This window comes from Lathamus discolor, chromosome 3 (assembly GCF_037157495.1).
Source record: "Lathamus discolor isolate bLatDis1 chromosome 3, bLatDis1.hap1, whole genome shotgun sequence".
Classification (NCBI taxonomy): Eukaryota; Metazoa; Chordata; class Aves; order Psittaciformes; family Psittacidae; genus Lathamus; species Lathamus discolor.
The window spans coordinates 84,229,914-84,250,559 of NC_088886.1; the positions used below are offsets into that span (position 1 = coordinate 84,229,914).

The following is a 20,646-nucleotide window of genomic DNA, read 5'->3' on the forward strand; positions in this document are numbered from 1 at the left end:
ATATAAACAGTGGTAGGCTTGAAGTTGCTTTCTTCTAGTTGCTTTGTAAGCAGCACAAACTCCTCTTTGCTGAAGGAAATGGAGACAACTTATTAAATAAGAGGAGCCGGAAGGAGGTAAGTAAAAGTCTTTTTTCCCTTTGATCTCTCAGATGAGGCATTTTCTGGACCCAATTTAAATCTCTTACTGGATTACCAGGAATGACTCCGAGCTAAACTTTCAATGTAATCTGCAGCTGACCAGTGTGGACTCAGTATCAGAGCCGGGAGGAACCTCTGGCAAGACCACAGGGTGTCACTGTATGCAGAAACTCCAAGTCAGGAACTGCCTCTGTATTGCTTAAAACCACCCTTAAATCAGCTCCTTTCCAAAGAATACCATTTAGTTAACAGTAAAGCTCTTCTTCCCTTTACAGCACAACAACGTTAAGCTTAATCACAAATCTGCACTGCCTATTACACTCCGACTCTCCACATAAAGGCGTTCTGTCAGTGCCCAGCTCGGCTGGGTGTCAAGGGGGTCTGAGCAGCGCTCCAGACAAAATGAGTCCAGCACCCAAATTCAACACAGTGCAAATCCTGTGGCAAACCTGTGGTCTGCATTGGCAAAACAGAGCAGGCAAAACCAGAACTTTGTAGGGATTTAATGAACTAGTGCTGGGGTTAGTGCAGCTGGGAAAGAACTCCAGCCAATGCTTAATAAAAACTCTTGCTCATGAACTAAACTGAGTAATGACAGTTACATTCATATTCATGGCATCTTTGAAATTACAGGTTAATTTGCTTACCTAAGTAAAAATAAGTGAAAAAAATGGTGAGATAAGTGATGTGACATCTAAAACCCTTGGCCTAATGAGAAAGTTGATGGTAATAAACTCAAGTCTCAAAACGTTCAAAGTAAGACTTTAAAGGTACGTGATAATCTATATGTGACTCTCTTTTATGCACACCTATTTAGGAAAAATTCAAATCTCTCTTTCCGATTGAGATATACATAAGAAACATTTCCTTATTCTTGAAGCAAATAAAAGTAAATCAGGTAAAAAATGTAAAGACTGATTTTTCTGGCATGAGGCAGAAGAGGAACCTGATAGCAAGCATTTCTGGGTGCCCCAGGCAGTGCTGGAGGGCCAATCAAGCTAGAAGACCTTGGAAAAATAGATTTTTCACAGAGGTATGGAACAAGGCAAAGGACAACGACTGAAAGTTGACCTAAAAGGCAATGCGGTGTCTTAAAGTTTGTCCAATTGAGCAGGAGAACTCACCTCATTGCAAGGTTACACTGACATAGAATCTACTATGACACAAAAGCAGACGTCAATAAAGATTATATCTCTTCTGTACGGAGTAAGGGCAGTTTCCACATTCACAGAGTAACCTCACCTGGCCTGAAACCTGACAGAGAAAGAAAAGACTTGCAAAAAGGAACCGAATACTCAGAAAAAGAGGTTCAAAAAGCAGAAATGTTCCTCTGAAATGATTGTGCCCAAGCAAAACATACTGCCAGATGTTTGCAAACTACTAAATGTTTGCAAATAATGGCTACTGCTTTACCAAATATTTCCAAAGCTTGTAGACAAAACCTTCCCAAGTAGTTTGTAATTACTTTGTCAACAGACACAGTCAAAACAATGTATCATTTTGTGTAATAGACTTACTGTATACATTGAGTATTTTCAAACAGAGAAGGAAGCTATCTACCTGGAGAAGACAGTTACCCAGAGTTGTGAATTCATCAGTAATACTGAGCAGTGTTAGTAATGGGTTACTTTCCAGCTGCTTGCTTTCTTTGTGTTCAGTCTGTGTTCCAGGGACATATTGAAGAGGTTGAAGATCAAAACACAGCTAAGGCAATGATCATGAGGAAAAATCTATGGTTACCAGAAACATAATACTAGCCAATCCTCTGATAACCATTTAAACCTTTTGCTAATAGCTTCATATGCAAGAATCAATTGTGAAGGAAAATGGCTCAGAGTTGATCCACTGACTGCAACCTTTGTATTGGAGTTACAGCTGCAATAGCTAGCACTGCAAGCAGTTCCTTTCTCAGTTGTGAGCTGAACCAGTGCTCTAAAATAAATCTATTCTAAAATAAACCCAGAAACAGCAGCCAAAACTAAAAAACTCAAACATTTCCTAGCATGCTATAGCTCATAAAGCCACTATAAAATATATCAAAGCTGAGCAGTTGTGTATTGGACATTCTGGAAAGTGACATTTATCAGGGGAGAAGAAAACAAATACAAAACAATAAAACTCTTCCTTAGCCAGTAATTATTATAGCTGCCTTTGCAGTTTCCTTCCTTTTGGAATAATACCTCAAGGATTTCAGTCAGAATGTGCTGTAAAGCTAGTCCTGGCCAACTGCTTGTGGCTTGTTTGTGATTAGAATGTACATGTATTAAAGGTCCTAGCATACACGTACAATCTTATGTGTGAATCAAGTGAGCTATTAAGAATAGTACTTCTTGGGGTTTCTAACTTTTTTTACAGGAAAAAGATGCAACTACCGGTTTTGTTTGTTTCGTTCATGGTTTGGCTTTCTAAGCTTTCAAAGAGTCAGCAAAATGAGGTTCACAATCTCATTCTCACCAACAGCATGACTAGGTGGGATAGAAATGATAGGGCAATCACTGTTAACTCAAAGTCAGCTGTAATTTCCAAAGGCTTTTTCCAGAATTTCTGCTAACCCCACTAAATACCAGAGACAGAGGGGACCCTGAGTGTTGTTTTATACAACTCCATCTGTATAGTCACAATGAGAAACACCTCGCTGTGATTCCTGTGGAATGAGCTGTTCCACACCCTCCTACAAGATAGTGCTGTACACATTAAAGCCTAAGTAAGTCATGCGCTAGCATCAGCATTTTAGGAGGCTTGAAAGCACATTTCTAAACAATTACAGCCTTGCTGTCTACTTACTGTATTTCGAAAACAGACAGTAAAAACCTAATGTTGATCTGGATCAAAAATCTTCTGAAACACAATTCTTGAACAGGAAATTTCTTTCTTCCCTCCTACCCCCAATCACTTCTTAGTTCACCAGCACAATTTCACTTCAAAGAGGTAGCATTTAGTAAAGCAAACATGTTGCATTCAGAGCAGCGGGGCTTGTAGGTTAAATTCCTCCCTGATTCTGTAGCTGTCCTGCAGATCCTAATACGGATAAGGTGGAGCAAGTGCTGCAGCTACAGGGTGGCTGATTCCGGAGGTGCTGCTGCTGGCGGCAATCAAGGAAAGAGCAGGAAAGTTCATCCAGATCTTCTGTGCTTTCTGCCACTGCCTGAGAACAGCCATGGCAGGGGATTTCCAAAAGACTTGAAGGGAATACTGTCACCACAAGCCACTGAGCGGGGGAGGCTCAGTACTGAAACGTTGAGGCTATGGGATGTCTCAGCACTAGGAGAAGCAGTATCGTAGGATGCAGTAGAGTTCACTGCTTTATTGAACTTTCTACCTGCCTTGCTCAGGCTCATTTTCTGCTCAGTATGGCTCTTCTCTGCTTGTCTCATCAGAACAAAAGACATGGCCTCAGGTGAAAAGCATGACCTTTAAAATGCACATTTGTCTACTTAGCACTGCTAACTCTGCAAGTGTGGTTTGGTTCCACAAGGTGAATAATGCCAAAACATTAATTCTCTGTGGTACATCTGCATTCCAGGTATCTCAGGGAAAACATAAGCAAAGAGTGAGAATGTAACTTCGTGCTTCGTTCTACTATGATATACTCTTGGTGCTCCAGTATAGCTGTTTGAGAAAAATATTAGAAGTGATGATTTTATATACAGACACACGAATAGCATTTTGAGGGGGAGAAGGAGAAAACAGAGAAACAGGGCTCCTTCCAATAAGCATATAGTTGAATTCAACCCTAATACTGCTTTGGTTTCAGTGAAAAGAGACTTTGCTGGTCCAGCTGACCTCATTTCCACCAGCTGGTGACACAGCTCAGACTCACAGGAAAGCAAAGCTAAGCTCTACACCTCCCTGCACTCTGAATTTCTGCAGCCTCGTGTAGTTGGAAAAAAAACCTTCCATGATTGGTAGCTTTGTTTTGTTTAGAATGTCTGCTAACATTTATTCCTAGCTCATGAAATTCCTGCTTTCTGTCTATTTTGAGTGGAAGCTTTAACTTTAGTTACTCCATATAAAGAGTTAAATTTTATCTCTGAAAGCTCAATAAATGGGGCTATCTTGATTGATGCTTTAAGTGCAACCCCTTCCCAATATTCTGAACATAATGAGGTTAGTGCTAAAAGCTGGATTCTCTCTCATCTGTCTGCATTATCTATTTATTCCGCACACGTCACCATAGTAAATGAGTGCTGCATTAAGTACTAAATAGTTGAGGTCAGACAAAGCCTGGGTTGGTTTTTTCCCCCCTCACAAAGCCTCAAACATTTATTAATGGATTTTAGTTTATTACCTGAGATTAAAAAAATAAAAATAAAATATCAGTATTATAACATTATTGAAGTATCTCCAAACAAACTGCTTTGACATCCTTATTCAAAACATTTTGTCTTACAATGTTTAAATGGACTTAATTTCAAGTAGCCTTTAAAACTATTTACTATTTTTAAAGAACACTCAAAATACAAACAGAATGTTTGCCACAGGCTAAACTGGATGTATTTTGAGCCAAACATTTATTTTCTTTTAAAATGCTAACAACCCCCTAAATTTTATACTCACGTAGCTGTATTAAATACTGCTTAAGTACTTTGACTAGAAGAAATAGTTAACTACACCTATGCATTAAATTTTTTAAATAGAAAATCCACCATCCATTTAGAATTCTCACCAGAGCAAACTATTTGAGATATATAATGGTCTAGTGCGAAGCACCCCTGCCCATGGCAGGGGGTTTGGAACTAGATTATCTTAAGGCCCTTTCCAACCCTAATCATTCTATGATTCTGCAAGTATTTGGCACAGTGTAAGTCTGTTAGGGTTTGTCTAGCAAAATTTTAAGTCTTATGAATGCACTGAAGTTAGAACCTGTCCAATTAACACCAGGTTAAGTACTTGTGCACACTGCTATTCTCTTACCCATGGCATAACCCTTTGTCATGTTAATATACACAGACGTGATAACAGAGGTAAACATTCCGAAATCTTATCAGTCCTGACACTGAATAATCAGGCAGCTGGAGATCTGTAACATGAAGCCATATATATCAAAAATGATTTGCAAATAATCTCCTGGGGTGGAAGAAGGCTGTTTCTATGGTGCTTTTGTATAAGGAATGAGGAAAACAGATGAAGAGTACAAGGTTCAACCCTAAAAATACCTCCTTCACTTTCAGATAGTTCCATGGACGTTGACCCTTCCAACACAAACCCAACAGGAGGCAGGGAGCAAGATGACCAAGTAATGTCATGGTACACATTAGGAGCTTAGCTGCACTGATAAATGAAAAAGTACATCAATTCACCTGTTGAGGATTTAAGGCCGAAATGAGATAAACGTATTAATACAATTCCACCCATAGTGGGAGTAAGAAAAACTTATGGGTTTGGCTTCACATCCTCTAAGCTGCACCCCTTCTGTGATCTAGGCCACAAATCTGAGTCCTGGTTGTGATTATCCAACCTCTGTTTCCAGTCTGCTGGGCTAGCTCAGGCCTTTCCACATATCAGAGCTTTCTCAGGCGGTGTTTGCATCCTATGCTCCCCTGTCTCACAGAGGGAAGGCAGGCTCCAGCGAACATGAGGGACTCATCCTTGTTTTGACTGAATTCAGTCACTTCAGCCAACTAGAACATAGTCAGTAGAAGCAACCAAGCTCATAAGGACTATGTGTTAAGTAAAATGTACCTGTAGTTGCCATTAAACACTGAAAATGAAGGAAGCATGGATAAAAATAAACACAAAAAATGAAGAAAAGTTAATTTTAACCAGACCACACAGAACACCTTTTTTGTTTTGACTTTCTCTGAGTAGTTTTGAGACCCCTTTCCTCATTATAGCATTACTGACTGACTAAAGAGACAGTCCAGACTCTACTTAGATCGCATAACAAATAGTATGCATTTCCTACTGTTTCACATGATGTGTTTCACACAATGACTAAAATGTTCCCAGGGAATGTTTCTATTTGTGAGGCAATGTGTTCATAACCTCAGAAAATAGCGAAAATGCATCTGTCTGCTTTGGTGATAACCTTTCAGATAGTCACAGCAGTGCCTGGTTCATCCCAACCAACTCAAACCTTGTCTTCTGGCTTGTTGCCTTTACCATGCTGCAGGGAGCATAACAGCTCTTTCAGCAGTTGATGGCAATGACATATAAAATCCTCACCCCCTCATGAAAATGGACCATTTTAGTGAAATACACTAAGGAAATTTTTATTTTTTTCCCCTTTTTAATCAAATGTTTCTGTTTGGAACCTGTGAGCTGTCGCTTCTGGGCTGTGTTATAAACAGCTCAAGCAGTTTCCTGACATTTTCCTTCCTTTTTCTTTCTTTTGAAGTCACTGAACTTTTTATTTTCATGGATCACATCATGGAGTCTTTACTCATACTGCATATTTGTGAGGAACTTATGCTATGGGTTGTCCCAAGGACTTCTGTCAACCCGAACTGCAGAATAAATTCAAAGTAGCCCAAATGAAAGAGCATCCAAGCATAGCATATGTAGGTAATAAAAAGGGATGCAGTTTGCCACTAAACATTTGCTGTCAGACATCAGCATGCAAACAGCAGGATATTTTCAAGGACAGACATTTTCATCTCTGTTCTGTAATCCCTAATACCAGAGAGGTCTTATGCAATGTCTGTTTTATATATTTCATTGTTTCACAGTGTCAGATAGTCCTTTCCAGCACAGGCTGAAAGAACACGAAGGTCCTCGCTGTCCTGACAAACAGTGCCGGATCTCTGAGCATTCTGGTGCCATTGATAACGCACACTGAGCTGTACCAGTCCTGTGGTGTGAGGGGATGCAAAACTTTTTCACTGCTTATTGCCATTACCCATCAAACTCCCAGACTAAAATAAAAACAGACAGCACACTTAAATGGTATCCACAGCATATAGAAAAGCCAACTAGTTTGACACAAAAAAATACAGCTCATGACAGATTTTATTAATATGCTGCTTTTCTGAATGCTTTATTACCACATTAGAAGCCTAAGTTTGCAATTGGAAACAGCTGCTGTTTGGCTTACTCACTTTCTATTTCCTGAACCAAAGTAAGCACTGTGTTCTAACAGAATCTCAAGCTTTTGAAAAACATATCAGTTTTCATGAACTGTGAGACCAAGAGCTCTCTGCTGATTCAAGTTTCAATGAGACTTTTGCCTAGAAATTGTAGCAGAACTGCTTTACAATGCCCAGAAAGAGCTGCCTCCTACTTAGTAGGTCTTTTTTGATCCCAGTTTATTTTGTTCTGGGAGAAAAAAAAGGTGACTCTTAGATATAAACCAAACACATTCAATCACCTAGAAGCATAATCTAACAAATATTAGTCACAAACATTAATGTTGGGTAAGGCATGTCACATTTGTCCCCTCAAGGACGGGGTGCTGGTAGCGTTTGCATCATTAGAAAAGCACATCTACATGTGGTCACTATTGTGTAGGGAAAGTCTAGATCCAATTTAGCATTTAAAAACTCCCAAACTCTAATCTACTTTGGGTTGTCATGGGATCGCCACAGGTATAAGGACAGTTTTTCCTCCCACTACCAATCTGGCTGTGCTGTTTGCCACTGCACTAAATATTGAGGCTGCTCAGAGCAAACCTCTAGGCAATGGCAGCAAACTGAAAGGCACGAATTCCTCTCAAAACAACAGAAAATCAGCTGGGAACAAGACAGAAAATCTCCTAGTGAACAAAGACAAGCTGCAAGCAAGTTCCTTGTCTGGAAACAGGTACAGCTTGCTTATCTTCAAGTTATTATTTCCAGTCTTCAGAAAACTGAGACATGCTGAGTTGTATTTGGAATACATGTTTTATATTGCTTTTGCAGTGACAATATACCCTTGCTGCCTTGAAATGAGATTTGCAAGATGCAAAAAAAAAAAAAAGGCAGCAGTTATCAAAACACATTGCTATGTTTTTCTTACTTCCAACCACCAAGTAACATTTACATTACATGCAAGAAAGCCAAAACAGACAACCGAGCACAAAGGAGAGCTGGAAACAGCAAATGCATAGAAAGTTCAGAAATGCAAAGTTCATCCTAGTGTTTACCCCTATTCTAGTACTTCAAGAAGACTGAACACTTCGACACAAGTTGAACAGCCTTTGCCAGCCAGAGTGTTTGATATTGCCTGGCGCTGTGACAAAGCCAAACTGGCATTGTTTTATGATCAAAGCAAGCCCTAATAGCATTAAACCTGAGCAGCCTGACATGTTTTCCTCTCTAAACCATCACTTCTCTCCATTGCCACCAGCTTTTTCTTGAGCTGTTTCAGTATGATATTCTGCTAGTTTAAAGCATGGTCAGACTTTTATTTCAGATTATATAAACTTTAATATCTATTCTGCTATGCTTGATAAGTTGACAGGAGGTTGTCAGTGCAGAAAAGGTTGCTTTCAGGGTATGGTTACACACAGTTTCTGTTGGTTTCAATGATATTGTAAGAAAAAGAGGAAGCAGGAGAGCTTTATCAATTTTTTAATGAAGTCCTTGTGCAACATAATAGTTACCTGTGTCTTTAAAACTAAGCATATGCTTTGCTCTTTTTTCTAAAAGACAGACACGGATCAACTGTGGTTATAGCAGGACACAAATGGATTACCCCGGTAACCCATGGAGGCATCCTGCACAGGATGAGATGCTGCACATTTTTTGTAGTTCTGTCCATGAATATTTGTATTTGCTTTCACAGATAGTAAAAGGGTCTTATAACTTCAAATAAAAGTAAAATGGATTAGATATTATGAAGTCAAATATCAGATGCTCAGGAAAATATAGCTCCATTGATGGCGACTGAAGCAGAATAGAGTTAATTAACTTCATAACTAGACTGAGTTTGCTAGCGCTAGCTTCTCTGCTCAGATGTGACATACAACTCATCAAAGAGCACTTTACAGAGCACTTCGTGAAGAAAGAGTTAAGGGTTTATTCACTTACACTGCTTCACAAGCTCATTTTGTCCACTGCAATCACTGTTACTGTTGCAATTCAAATTTCTCTTTTGTGACTTTGATTGTAATTAGATATGGTACCAACCAGAGTGAACACAAGAAAATGCACCAGTCAATGATACTAGGCTGGATATTAGCTCCTTCAGTCGTATCTACCACCTGTCTGTCAATCATTTAATGTGGTCTAGCACTGTCTCCTTGGAAGTAAGGAAGCCAAGCAGACTTTTCATACAGTTTTGGAGTAGCAGTTGTGGGTTTAAAATGACTTAGCCGTAGTAGATATTCTATCCTCACTTTATAGCACAATGGACCTGACCTAAATCAGTGAAGAAAGATTCCTGTCAATGTGTAGTAGACATCAGGGGTGGATGAGAAGACTTAGAAGAAAACAACTATTTTAGACATTTGTACAGCACAACTCAAACTGAATTTATCATGAAGTTCTGAAACGTCCAAAGACATTTTATTGCCTTCTGGTTTCCAGATGGGTCTGCATCCAGAACACCAGAATACCACAAAAATGCTGCTTTTTTTCCTGCTGCAATCAGAAGCAGCTGCAACAGAAGATTATAGAAAAGTCTGATTCTTAGAAAATGCCTGTCTCTGTTTTACAAAATAAAAGTAGTTTATATATTTGAATAAACTTTGCAGGGCATCCAAACATTTAGAATTGCATTAGGACACACATTTCAAACCCTTGCAAGCATATCTTTCACCAGATGTTTGCTCCTAATGATGGAATTGGGAGTATTCCAGCACATAAAATACAAGATACAGGATTCTGGTATAGCCCAGCTATAATTTAATAGGTGGCTCTGACAGTATCACTTAAATTTTCTGCTGCTCAGCTTCCCCATTGATCTAGGGAATCACGCTTCTAAAGTGATCGGTTGAAGTGTGAAGTCAACACCCTTACCGTTATTATTTTATTGACTACAACCATACGCAGTGGTGAATTTCTCTTTTTTGGAGGCAAATTGTTATTCAGCGTCCCCCTGAATTATATTCAAAATCCAGTAACTGACTAGCATTTTGGGCTTTAACCAGCAAGGTGTCAAGAGCCTCTAGGATTAGGTGTACAATGAAAGTTGAAGGTATACAATAATTTTAGAAGCTGTACAGCCCTTGCAGGACCAAGACGATAAGGAATTTTGTTCCTGTTTGTGCTTCCATTGTAAAGCTATTGTCCAATTTGGTTTTGCAGCCCTTGTATTCAGCAGATTTACACAGCTACATGTGCATACTACATGTTCAAAACACTTCTCCATATCAAGAATACCATACGGAAAGATGCATGCACATGCTTATGCATAAACTACATGGTGAGGTGCAGGAAAATGAAGGTGCTTTTAAAGATTTTATTTTTATCTGACTTTTTATAAAATTAATAAACAAGACAAGGTTATAATTTAACCAAAGAATACCTTCATTGCTATTAGTTCCTAGTATCTAATAAGAGGGGACAACACCTAAATAAATATTTATATATAAGTGAAGGTGAATACTAACTCTTGGGCTTATATGGAAGTTGCCTGATATTTGCAGCAATTCTGACTCATAATAAAAATGATTTATTTAAAGATTTATTCCGAACATTGCAGGAAAGGAGATAACAGACATGCACCACTGTTTACAGTAAAATTTCCTGTAAATTAAAAAGAGTTCTTATTCTCTGTTTGGTTTTGATTTGGTACTGTACCAAGTATCTGTTTATAAAAGGAAATATGACAGTACAAAGTGTACAAAGTGAATTGCAAAATAGATCAACAGTCAAGGTGAATTTGCTTTAAATTAAGTCCTAGCAACACAGAGGCTCTAGATCTCATTAAGGTAAGGAAAGTCAGACTAAGGCAGATCTCTCATGCACCATTACAGAAAGCTGAACTGCCTGAAATTCAGGCCAGAAAGCTGCTCTCCAAATTAGGACTGTTTTAGCCCCTCAGCAAATGTGTTGGTCACTCTCAGCGTCAGAAGAATATAACCTTAGCCATATGCCATGCTTGAACCTCCCTAATCTGTGTGGGTTCTCAACCACAAGAGCAGGGCTCTCTAAAGGGTTTTTTCTGCACACTTCTGAGAAAGTTCAGCTACTGGAGACCATCAGCACAGCACAGTAAGTGGAGATCCAAATAGAGCTAGGATGGTTTTATTTTACTGACGTACCAGCGCACACAGTAATGACCTTAGAAATACACTAGTGAGAAAAAGCCTGAACTGCCTGTAAAAAAAATCTTCAGGTGGTGAAGAGATAAGGCTGTGAAAAATCATTGCAGAGCACTACAAAGAAAAGTTTGGTATAAAGCAGGTAGCATGTTTTAAAGGGACTATGTCTTGAGGACTTTTTCCTGTAGTTAATTTTTCTGAGCTTTCTTGCTTATAATACTCTCTAAACAGCTTATTAGAGTCTTTCTGGAGTCACATTTATGTGACAAAGTATGTTGCAACCTCAAATTGTCCCATGCTACAGCAAATCTTCTGGACGAGAGTTGGGTGAAGGTAGTGCATTCACATTTAAGAGGAATAATGAGACCAATCATCATATGTTTCATCAGAAAATTAGAAAGTAACCTGTTCTGCCGAAGCAATTCCCATAGCTGAATTAGCCCTGGAGCCACCCTGGTATATCTAGAGACTGGAGAAGCAGGACTAGGGCTTCACAGACCTCCAAAGTATCCGGCCAAGGAAAAAAAATGTTCATGAACAGAAGTGATGGATCTGGGTCATATTAATTCCCCATGTACATGCAATGAAAGATTTACATGGAGAATAAAACCCTGAAATTATTGACATCATCTGGAGGCCAGAAGTTACATGTCTTTCTGGGGTTTACTCCAAACTGTTCTCAGATCCATTATCTGATATTTAGTGCTATGAAATTAATGCTGGATTCTTAAAATCATGTAGTCGCTAAAACCAATTTGCAGACAAGCCTGTGTATACAAGTCCAACGGTTTAGAAGGTATGTTGGCACTTACCTGGGGGCACATGTTCATTCATGATGACAAGTGATGCTGGTGTAGGCCGCCTTTTCCTGATCTGCAATAGGCATGAAACAAGGAGATTCATTAGGGCACATTTATGCACACAAAGCAAAGCAAAAAATCCATTGGGTGTCCTCCTGAGTATAGACCAGCCAAAGTTAAAAAACCTAAATACTTCAAGAACAGCAGCACATCACTGTCTTACGGACTGCTTGTCTGATCTGACAGTGATCTGGGTCATGCTGCCGCTTGCACATGGAAAACAAAGGCATGGGGAAGAGCTTTCCAAAATACCTTTAGGATTTGTAGTCATCTTGAATAAAGTTTTGGGCATGTATTGCTGACATGAATCAGTCATATCTTAAAATACTGCTATTTAGCTTTGAGTCAGGAAAATTATTGCAGTAGTTTGTGTGCTTATGTGCATGAATACCTTTTACTATTATAGCTCTCACAAGTAATCATTAATAATACTGTTCTGTGAGTGCACTTGAGAGATGATACTGTGTGCCTTCCAATGAATTTATGATATTTCCAAGCTGTGGTCAGAGGTGTTACTATTGTTCTTTAACTAAAGGAAAGCAATACTTGAGACTTTGAAAAGAATATTTTCAGGGCACAATACAACTGATCTTTCATGTTAATATATAATCCTGATTTGTACGCAGTTCTTATTCAGAGTTTATTTGGTTAAGTACTTTTGTTCCATTAACAGTCATTGAACTACATGATATTGGACTACCCTCTTGTAACGCATACATTTGCTTTGAAAGCTTTGTGTTGCTTTGCTAAAGCATCCAAGCTATTGATATTCTATAGAATTTAAGAGAGGAACCAGGAGTATTCAAGCTAGAAACCGTTCTGACACAAAACCTCAATGTCAGGGTGTTTGTTCCTTTTTAGTTGCTGAGCCAACGTCTGTATTTAGCTGGGTTCAAATTTTGCTTTCAGAGGTGTAAGTGGAAAATTACATCATCAGGGTTAATGGGTTTATTCCGGATTATCATAACTGTAGCTGACAGCAGAACTTACTACTTTAATTTCATCACATACCCGCAGTGAAACTGTATAGCACTTGGGACTAAACTCACAACAGAAAAAAAGGACTGCCCATAAATGCAGGGCAGAATTTGGGCCACAGCATTTCAAAAGCCATGGGAATTCTGGGAAATCCTAATCTTATGGTTCTCACAGATTTCAGAAAAATATCAGAACACATCCTGCTTGAATTCATTGCAGGACTGTCACAAAAGGCAAAGACATTTTGAGAGGTACCTATGGGCAAATGAAGATCTGCAGCAATCCTCTCCTGCACCCTTCTACTATTTCTTCATTGAGTGGTCACTCAAGACTCATTTTCTAGTAAAGGTGGCTCCCTTTTATGACACATAACATCAGAATGTTCAGGAAACCAGATACTTGTCCTAAAGCTCAAATAATTTCATAGCTAATGTCACAGAGCTGTCAAGGTTATAACATTCCCCTGCTATCATCTAAAAGTAGACTTTACCGAAATAGAAGCAAATGTTGAGGACTTGGACTGAGCGAATATACGGGGTCACCTAATTACAGTTTTCCAGCTTTTCTTATAAAATTCCCTGTGTCCTCCTGTATGCACATCTACGCATATCTGTACTCAATAATAGACACCTTTTCCTCCTTAGACATCTGTATTGCTATATATATGTATGTGCATGTTTTGGAAGCGAGTCAAAAGCTAAAATAGCGCACACATATCTTCAACACTGACATAAGTCACATATATTTCTACACCTATATATTTTTCAGTATGCAAAACCCTGTAACAATGACATAAAGAAGATCATATAAAAAAATGAGAAATACAGGAGGCAATTGAAGTGATAACTATTGTGCAAAACATAAACTGTATTTTCTCATGTTAAAATGAATGGTAAATAAGCTGTCTCCTGTGCAATATTTCCATTAAGTACCTATTATCAGCTTCACGTTTTGCTTGATGTATAAATAATATACTTCAGTTGATTTGTTGAGGATGTATATTATGTATTAGGGTACAAGTCCAGTTACAGAAAAGGCACAACATATATACTGAAAAAACCTGCCCAACGTAAAGAAGCCTTATTCTGGCTAGAGGACATATCCCCCTCCCTCTTTGGTATATCTAGACATCACTATAACCTTCAGAACATTTGAACTATAGTTAAGCTAATGTAAGTTAGGAAAGCATTTAGGCCACAAGTATTACCTTGCCCCCATTCCTACCCTATTCCCTCAAAACAATGAAAGAAACTCATCTTCCTTACCTGCTCAGCTGCCTCAGGGTCTATTTGACTCTGAAACAGTGGCACAGCAAACTGTATTTTTTTAGGGCTGTTGGGCTCCATCGTGATGCTGAGGTGAGTCAGAGAAGAGAAGAGCCTGGAGCTTGAGACTTGGTCTGCGCCTCTCCCCGGGCACCCTCCTCACAGCCAGGCTGTGTGCTCCTCAGTAACAGCTGCAACTCCCAACTTAGCACGGGAATCTGAGTGAGCTGAGCAGCTTCCTTATTCCACATCCACGGAGATGCCTCTGGCTTGGCTATTTTCTTTTTTCCCCCTCTCCCCTCTCTTCTGCAGTCCTTCAGATCCTCTCAGCACAAAGCTGAAAGGAACAATAAGCTAATTGTGTACCAGTTCACTTTTACATATGCCAAGCATTCACTCAGAAGCTAATTGAAAATGCAATACTAGCATTGCACGGCCTGGAGCCCTGGGATTTGAAAAAGAGGATCTCTCCATCGTACATTACTAACTGGCTGCTCAGAAGTGCAATGCAAGCTCCCTCTGAGTATTGCTGATGGGCTCTTAATTATTGATGAACACAAATCAGGAAGTTTTCAGATTTTGTGGGTGGAGGTAGCAGGAGGGGTGGATGCAGTATTTCCATCTCTGTTACACTGCACCAGAACAGCTTTCCTCTTCTTGTGTATCACACATTTGCCTTTGCTCTCTCAAATCCATTCCTAAACCTCTTAAAGGAACATTTTTGGTAGTGGTGGTACACAGATGCCTATACTTCCATGAAGCATATCTGGTGTGCTAAGTAGGTCTGCACCTTGGGCTGGGTTTTCAGATTTAGACTGCGATTTCTTCTGGTGGGCTCCATCTCACATGACTTCAGATACTGAGAACATCCATATTTACACCAGCTATCCGGGCTCCCTAATGCTAGGCACATCAAACAGCATTTCATCCTGTCCTCATTAAGTGGAATATAATGTTTACTGGAGATGACATTTTTTCCCTATTAACCCTAGAAAAAATGAAGATACCTCAGGCTAGTTACCTCACTTCTAGGTGGCTAAAATTCAGAGGGTCAAATCCTACTTCAGGGTACAAAATCTGTGCCTTCTTCCAAGACCATGAAAAGAATTTGGTCAATCATGCCAATAGCACTCTTTGGTGAATATAAGTGATTTTCACTTTTCATGTCACCTTAATTCAAAAAAAGTGTATGAAACGATACACAGCAACCACTGACTTCACTTACCTCATTCCTTAGAGCACCTGACCACTGCCAAGCAGCAGAGCTCCTGTGACAAAGGTGTGCTTGACACCAAAACTGCAACCATGGATGGAAAATGCCCTAGAGCCAGTCCAAATGACTATGCTGAAAGCTTAGGTGTAGGCTGAAGAGCATCGGACCAATCTCCTGTTACACACTATTGCCAGCAGGAAGAAAATGAGGTACAGCAGGAAAACCCAGACTGGCCCAGCTCATTACAGAATCAACTTAACCTGGGATGAGGCTACCTGCAGAGAAAAAGTGCATTTTGGTCAGGTTTTTGGAGGGCCTGTGAACAGGGAAAGGAAACAAAACCAATCAGAGCAAAGAGCAAACTTGAAATTCATGGAAAGGAGTAACAACTTGACTCTGCCTCTGGCAGACTGCAGTGCGAAACAGAGAAGCAGCTGAATTCAAAGCTAAGGCTGGACATCACCAAAACTCAGGAGTTTGAAAACGTGTTCCTTGTTCACCGAAAGGACTAAAGATTTTCACAGCTCATCACAGGTTTATTCAGAGTCATTGAGTATTTTTCCACCTGTGCCAGTAGAGGAGGCAGGGAAGGAGTGGGGATCATGGTTAAGAACAATACACAGGCTGCACACAGCAGAACAAACCAGCAAGTCATGAAATATTTGTTCGGCTTTGATTTATACAAATGAAAACACATTACTGGAATACCAGGGTATTTCTGAACAGAGGCAAGCACACAAGCTAGTTTGTTTATGAAGAACCCGGTAAAGCTCACGAGGTGAGAATACACTAAAATTTAAACAGCCATCTGACTCAGTGATCAGAAATAACTCTCAGTGAGGGCTGAAACTTCCCTCCTCCAAATCAAAACTGCTGTGTACCATAGTGATTTGCAGCTGTTGGCTAGTAGCTGGCATTTTTTCTGTTACATTTACTGCAATTGTTTAGGTGGCATTAACTTAGAGTTATAGAACCACAAAAGAGTCCTGCTTGGTGGGGGACTTTTGGAGATACGGGGTCCCACCTGCTTCTCAAAGCAGGGCTCAAGATCAGGTTATCTTGGGCCCTCAGGCAGAGTTCTGAATATTTCCAGTACTAAGGTGAAATGCTCAGTTTCATTTACCACAACAAATGGAAGAGAAGCACAAAATAGTGATGTTCAGTGTGTCATACAATCTTTTTTAAGCCTTTTTGTACAAAGACAAGTCATAATTTTCTTTATAGTCTTCCACAGACATAGCCAGAGTGCAACTGCAGCATTTCTGCTGGTACAGCTAAGAGTCTAAGACACTAAAGTAAGAAAGGCACATGCCACTTTCACTAAGGACAATTAGAGAGCTGTTTTCAGGACAGTTCAATTATCCAATTTCACAAGTCCTTCGTGAACAGACATGCCATTAACTTCAGTGACAGCTTCAGACATAGCAGGTATACACAGGGATACAGCCTGGAGGGAGGACATACACAGGGATCTGAAGCTGTGGCTTTTCATACTTGGAAGAAAATAGTGTTTTATTTTTCTCAGTCCTAAATAAGGCAAGGAAAAGGTCTCCCAGCTGCTTTGTTATAATATACATTAATAAACAGCACACTTTAAACATCAGGTTTCTCTACGAAAAACTGTTTGCCATAAAAAATCTATTACAGCTGTCTATGAAATTTTGTGCATTAAATTATGCTACATTTAAGGTGTATGTTACCGTATTACAGGAGCTATAATTTGCATTATGAAGGATTAAAAATTTTTATGTTAATGACAAAGTTAGCTGAAAAAACACATCCAGCTTGCGAAAAAACACTAGAACTTTAAATACTCAAAGGATTATAATGGTGTGTTTCAGCTCTGGACTGCTGGACACTGCTGCCTAAAAGAATCATGTCTCAAAATCATTGCTAGCAATGGTATCTGAGAAAAAAACTCAACAATCATATGAAGGAACAAACCAACAAAAACACTTCTTGACAGGTTCAGAAGGGAGCCAGACAACAGGACAGGACAAGACACAAGGGCAAATCCTTAATGGGTCTGCCATGTCTCAGAGAGAGGCCCACCAATGATGTAATGTGCAGATACTTGCCTCTGCAGCTCCCCTCTCTGTGCCTATTTGGAGCCAGCTGCCCAGCCATCTTCACAGGCACTATAACAATAAAAGTATTTTTAAAATAGTATAAGAGGCGTATTTCAGAAAGCCCTTGGATATAGCATTTCAGGATTACTGCATCAGCTCACTCTTACACCTAATTTGCAGCACTAGATGTCTCCGGGCAAAGTGTGCTTGCATTTTCTATAGACTGCATCATAGTCTGGGGAAGAGCTGAAATGCATTTAAGTACTGCCAAATTCTTTCAGCTCATCTTCTGTTTTTAGTGCACTCCCCACAATTCAAATTCCTGCATGATTCAGCTAAAAGTATCATGGAAGAAAAGAATAATAGTAACTGTCTAAGATCTTTCCTTCCTATGTCATTCACGAGGTTCTGGTGTGAAGTGCTGCCTCTTAATATGTCCTAATGGAATGACGGGCTATCAGCGTATTCACAGCACAGATCCTGCTTGAGATATTTTCCCTGTTGTGTTAGGAGAGGTTTATATTTTTTTCCTCAGCCAAAGACAAGGCTGCTGGGAAGTCTCTGTCCTGCACTCTCCCTACACAATTTCCGTTGTGGCTGCGATCTGCTTCAGCTTCCCTGCTGTGGTCAGGAGGAGGAGGAGAGGAGGAGAAGGAGAAAGAGAGATGGAGGAGATGAGAGCTGGAGCGCCTGGTAAAGCCAAGCTGATTAAGGCTTTGGCTCTTAATTTCACCAGCTTACATACAGGGAAACACTCAGTAATAGTACTCTGATCCACCAGGCTGCCTTTGCAGAGTGAGGATTTGGCTTGGAAGTGGCACTTCTTCCAGCATATCTCTTTGGATATAACTTTAATCCCTGTTTTAATTACTGATAAGTGAAAACCTTTGCAAAGACGTGTTGATCATGCTCTCCTTGGGCTCTCTGGCTGAGACCTCCTGCATCTCCCCAGTGCACTGCTGGGCAGCCCCAGCAGCACAGGGGGAAGAATACATTGCTTCCCAGCTGCTGCTCACTGGCTTTCTGCTACAACCAAAGGGGACTTTAGCACGACACTTCCTTCAGCCCTTTTCTAGCAAACTGACAACCAAGTTTTTTCACTGCCTTTGTTCAGACAGAGGCATCAGTATCACAGCTCTTGGTGTTGGTCATGGGCAGAAGGGAGGCAGAAAGCATGAACACTGGACAAGGTCTTTGCTGTGTACACCACACCTGTTCCTAGGTTTTCCTCTTGAGGGTCCACACTGGTGATTGCTCATAGGTGCTAAGTTCAGATGCAAGCCTTCCAAGAATAAACAATGACAAATTCAAAATGACCCTGAAAGTTTCCTTTCAAAATAGCTAAATGCAGGCATTGCAATCCGAGTGGCTCCCACTGAACCTCTGGAAACACAAACTGCTGTTTATATGCAGAAAATGCGAAGAATTTTAAATCTGCAAGGGTGGGAGAACGTAGAGGAGACCACATCTGCCTCATGAGCAGCAAGTGCTGCCACAGGCAGGTCAAGAACAACAACAGCTGTCTTGCTGAACAACAGACTCGGTAGGACATTCAGTGAGAGTTGTTGGACCAGCAACAGCATAACCCAAATTTCCATTGCCAGTACCTGTCCACTGAGCACTAGGTTTGGACATGCTTACATACTAACTATGCACATGGATTCATAAAGCCTAGATGAGTGAAAAATACAGCTATTTCTATGATCCCTTTAGTTGAGATCATTCCTTTGCAAAATAATTTTAATCATAACTGGTTTAAAGTTACCTTTATCTGAGGACATAAGAATTGAAGGTATCTATTCAAGTCTTCCTCTGAGAGTTGCAGGTCTCCAGACTATCAAGTAATGTACAGCCATTTACTAGGTGCTATCTGCTACCATCCATAGAATATACACATTCAGAACATAGGAAATGAGCTGGATTAATGGGACATAACATGACTAGACAGTCAGAAGATCCATGTCTAACATGGACTAGTGTTCAATAGTGAAGAAACCAGAATTATGGTACTGGTTTTAGGGAGGTATTTGACCAAGAAGTCATGTTAGAATTTGCTTCTTTACCAAGAAGAGTGTAAATCTAATATATTTTTCAATGAACAGAACTACTGCCGGCAGTTTACATGGACTTTAGAATAAAATTATAGTATCACCATATTAAATCTTTAATGCAAAAATTGGCAGACTGACTGTTGAATTAAACAACTGAAATATAAAATCAGGTTTCTACTGTTTGGGTTTTTTGTTTATCTTTTTTACCAGAAGTTAAAATACAGAACACAGAGAAGCTGAATAATGAAGGAAATTCTAGTTTCAGAGTCTAGGTTAGAAAGCTTGGTGTAAAAACACACGCTACTGAGCTAAAAAAGGAAACTCATCAACTGGGCTATAAAAGCTTAGTATGCCAAATTCAGGGCATGTTTTTACAAGTCTGATGTTTGAGACTGAGGCTCTTTAGGTGTCCCTTCTTTCTTGCTTCCTGGTCCACCTCATAGGACAGGTTAGACCTAGAGAAGTCACAGCGATCCTCAATGTCCTGGCTGCAGCATCCACAAGGGAGCAACCAAGCTGGCCAGCCATGTCCAGCTGCACCCAGTGTTTGTGACCTGGAGAAGCTGGTTGGGGCACAATTGTTTGCCATTTCTTATATAAGTGTGGGAGCAGCAGGAAAGGGTCTGCTCCACGGTTAGGGACAAACCAGGAGCCAAGTGCTACACCAGTTTGGGCCATGCCCTCTCTGCAGCCCCACGGGGCCTGAAGACAACAGCAGAGCTAGAAGTCATCACATTAAATTATTCAGCGATTGATTCAAATAAAAACCCTTCTCCATGCAGGCTGTGCTCAAATTGCAGAACTCATTGCTACAGGATGCTGTGGCCATCAACATTTTACATGAACTAGAAAAACAATTAGACACATTCATGGAAAAGAAATCCATCAAGGATACTATCACTGGCCAGGGAATCCCAGAGCCACTGCCTGCTGAGAGTGGGAGGGTAG

At 40.0% G+C, this 20,646-nt stretch overlaps 1 protein-coding gene across 1 annotated transcript in view; it reads right to left on the bottom strand.

Moving 5' to 3' along the window:
* PPP1R1C (protein phosphatase 1 regulatory inhibitor subunit 1C) overlaps positions 1–14,616 on the bottom strand; it is a 52,109-nt gene extending 37,493 nt beyond the window's left edge. The window contains 3 exon segments of the mRNA XM_065672753.1: positions 12,075–12,135; positions 14,366–14,490; positions 14,493–14,616. Of these exon segments, the coding sequence (XP_065528825.1) occupies positions 12,075–12,135; positions 14,366–14,490; positions 14,493–14,616 (310 nt within the window).
* Positions 14,617–20,646: the final 6,030 nt, after the last annotated feature.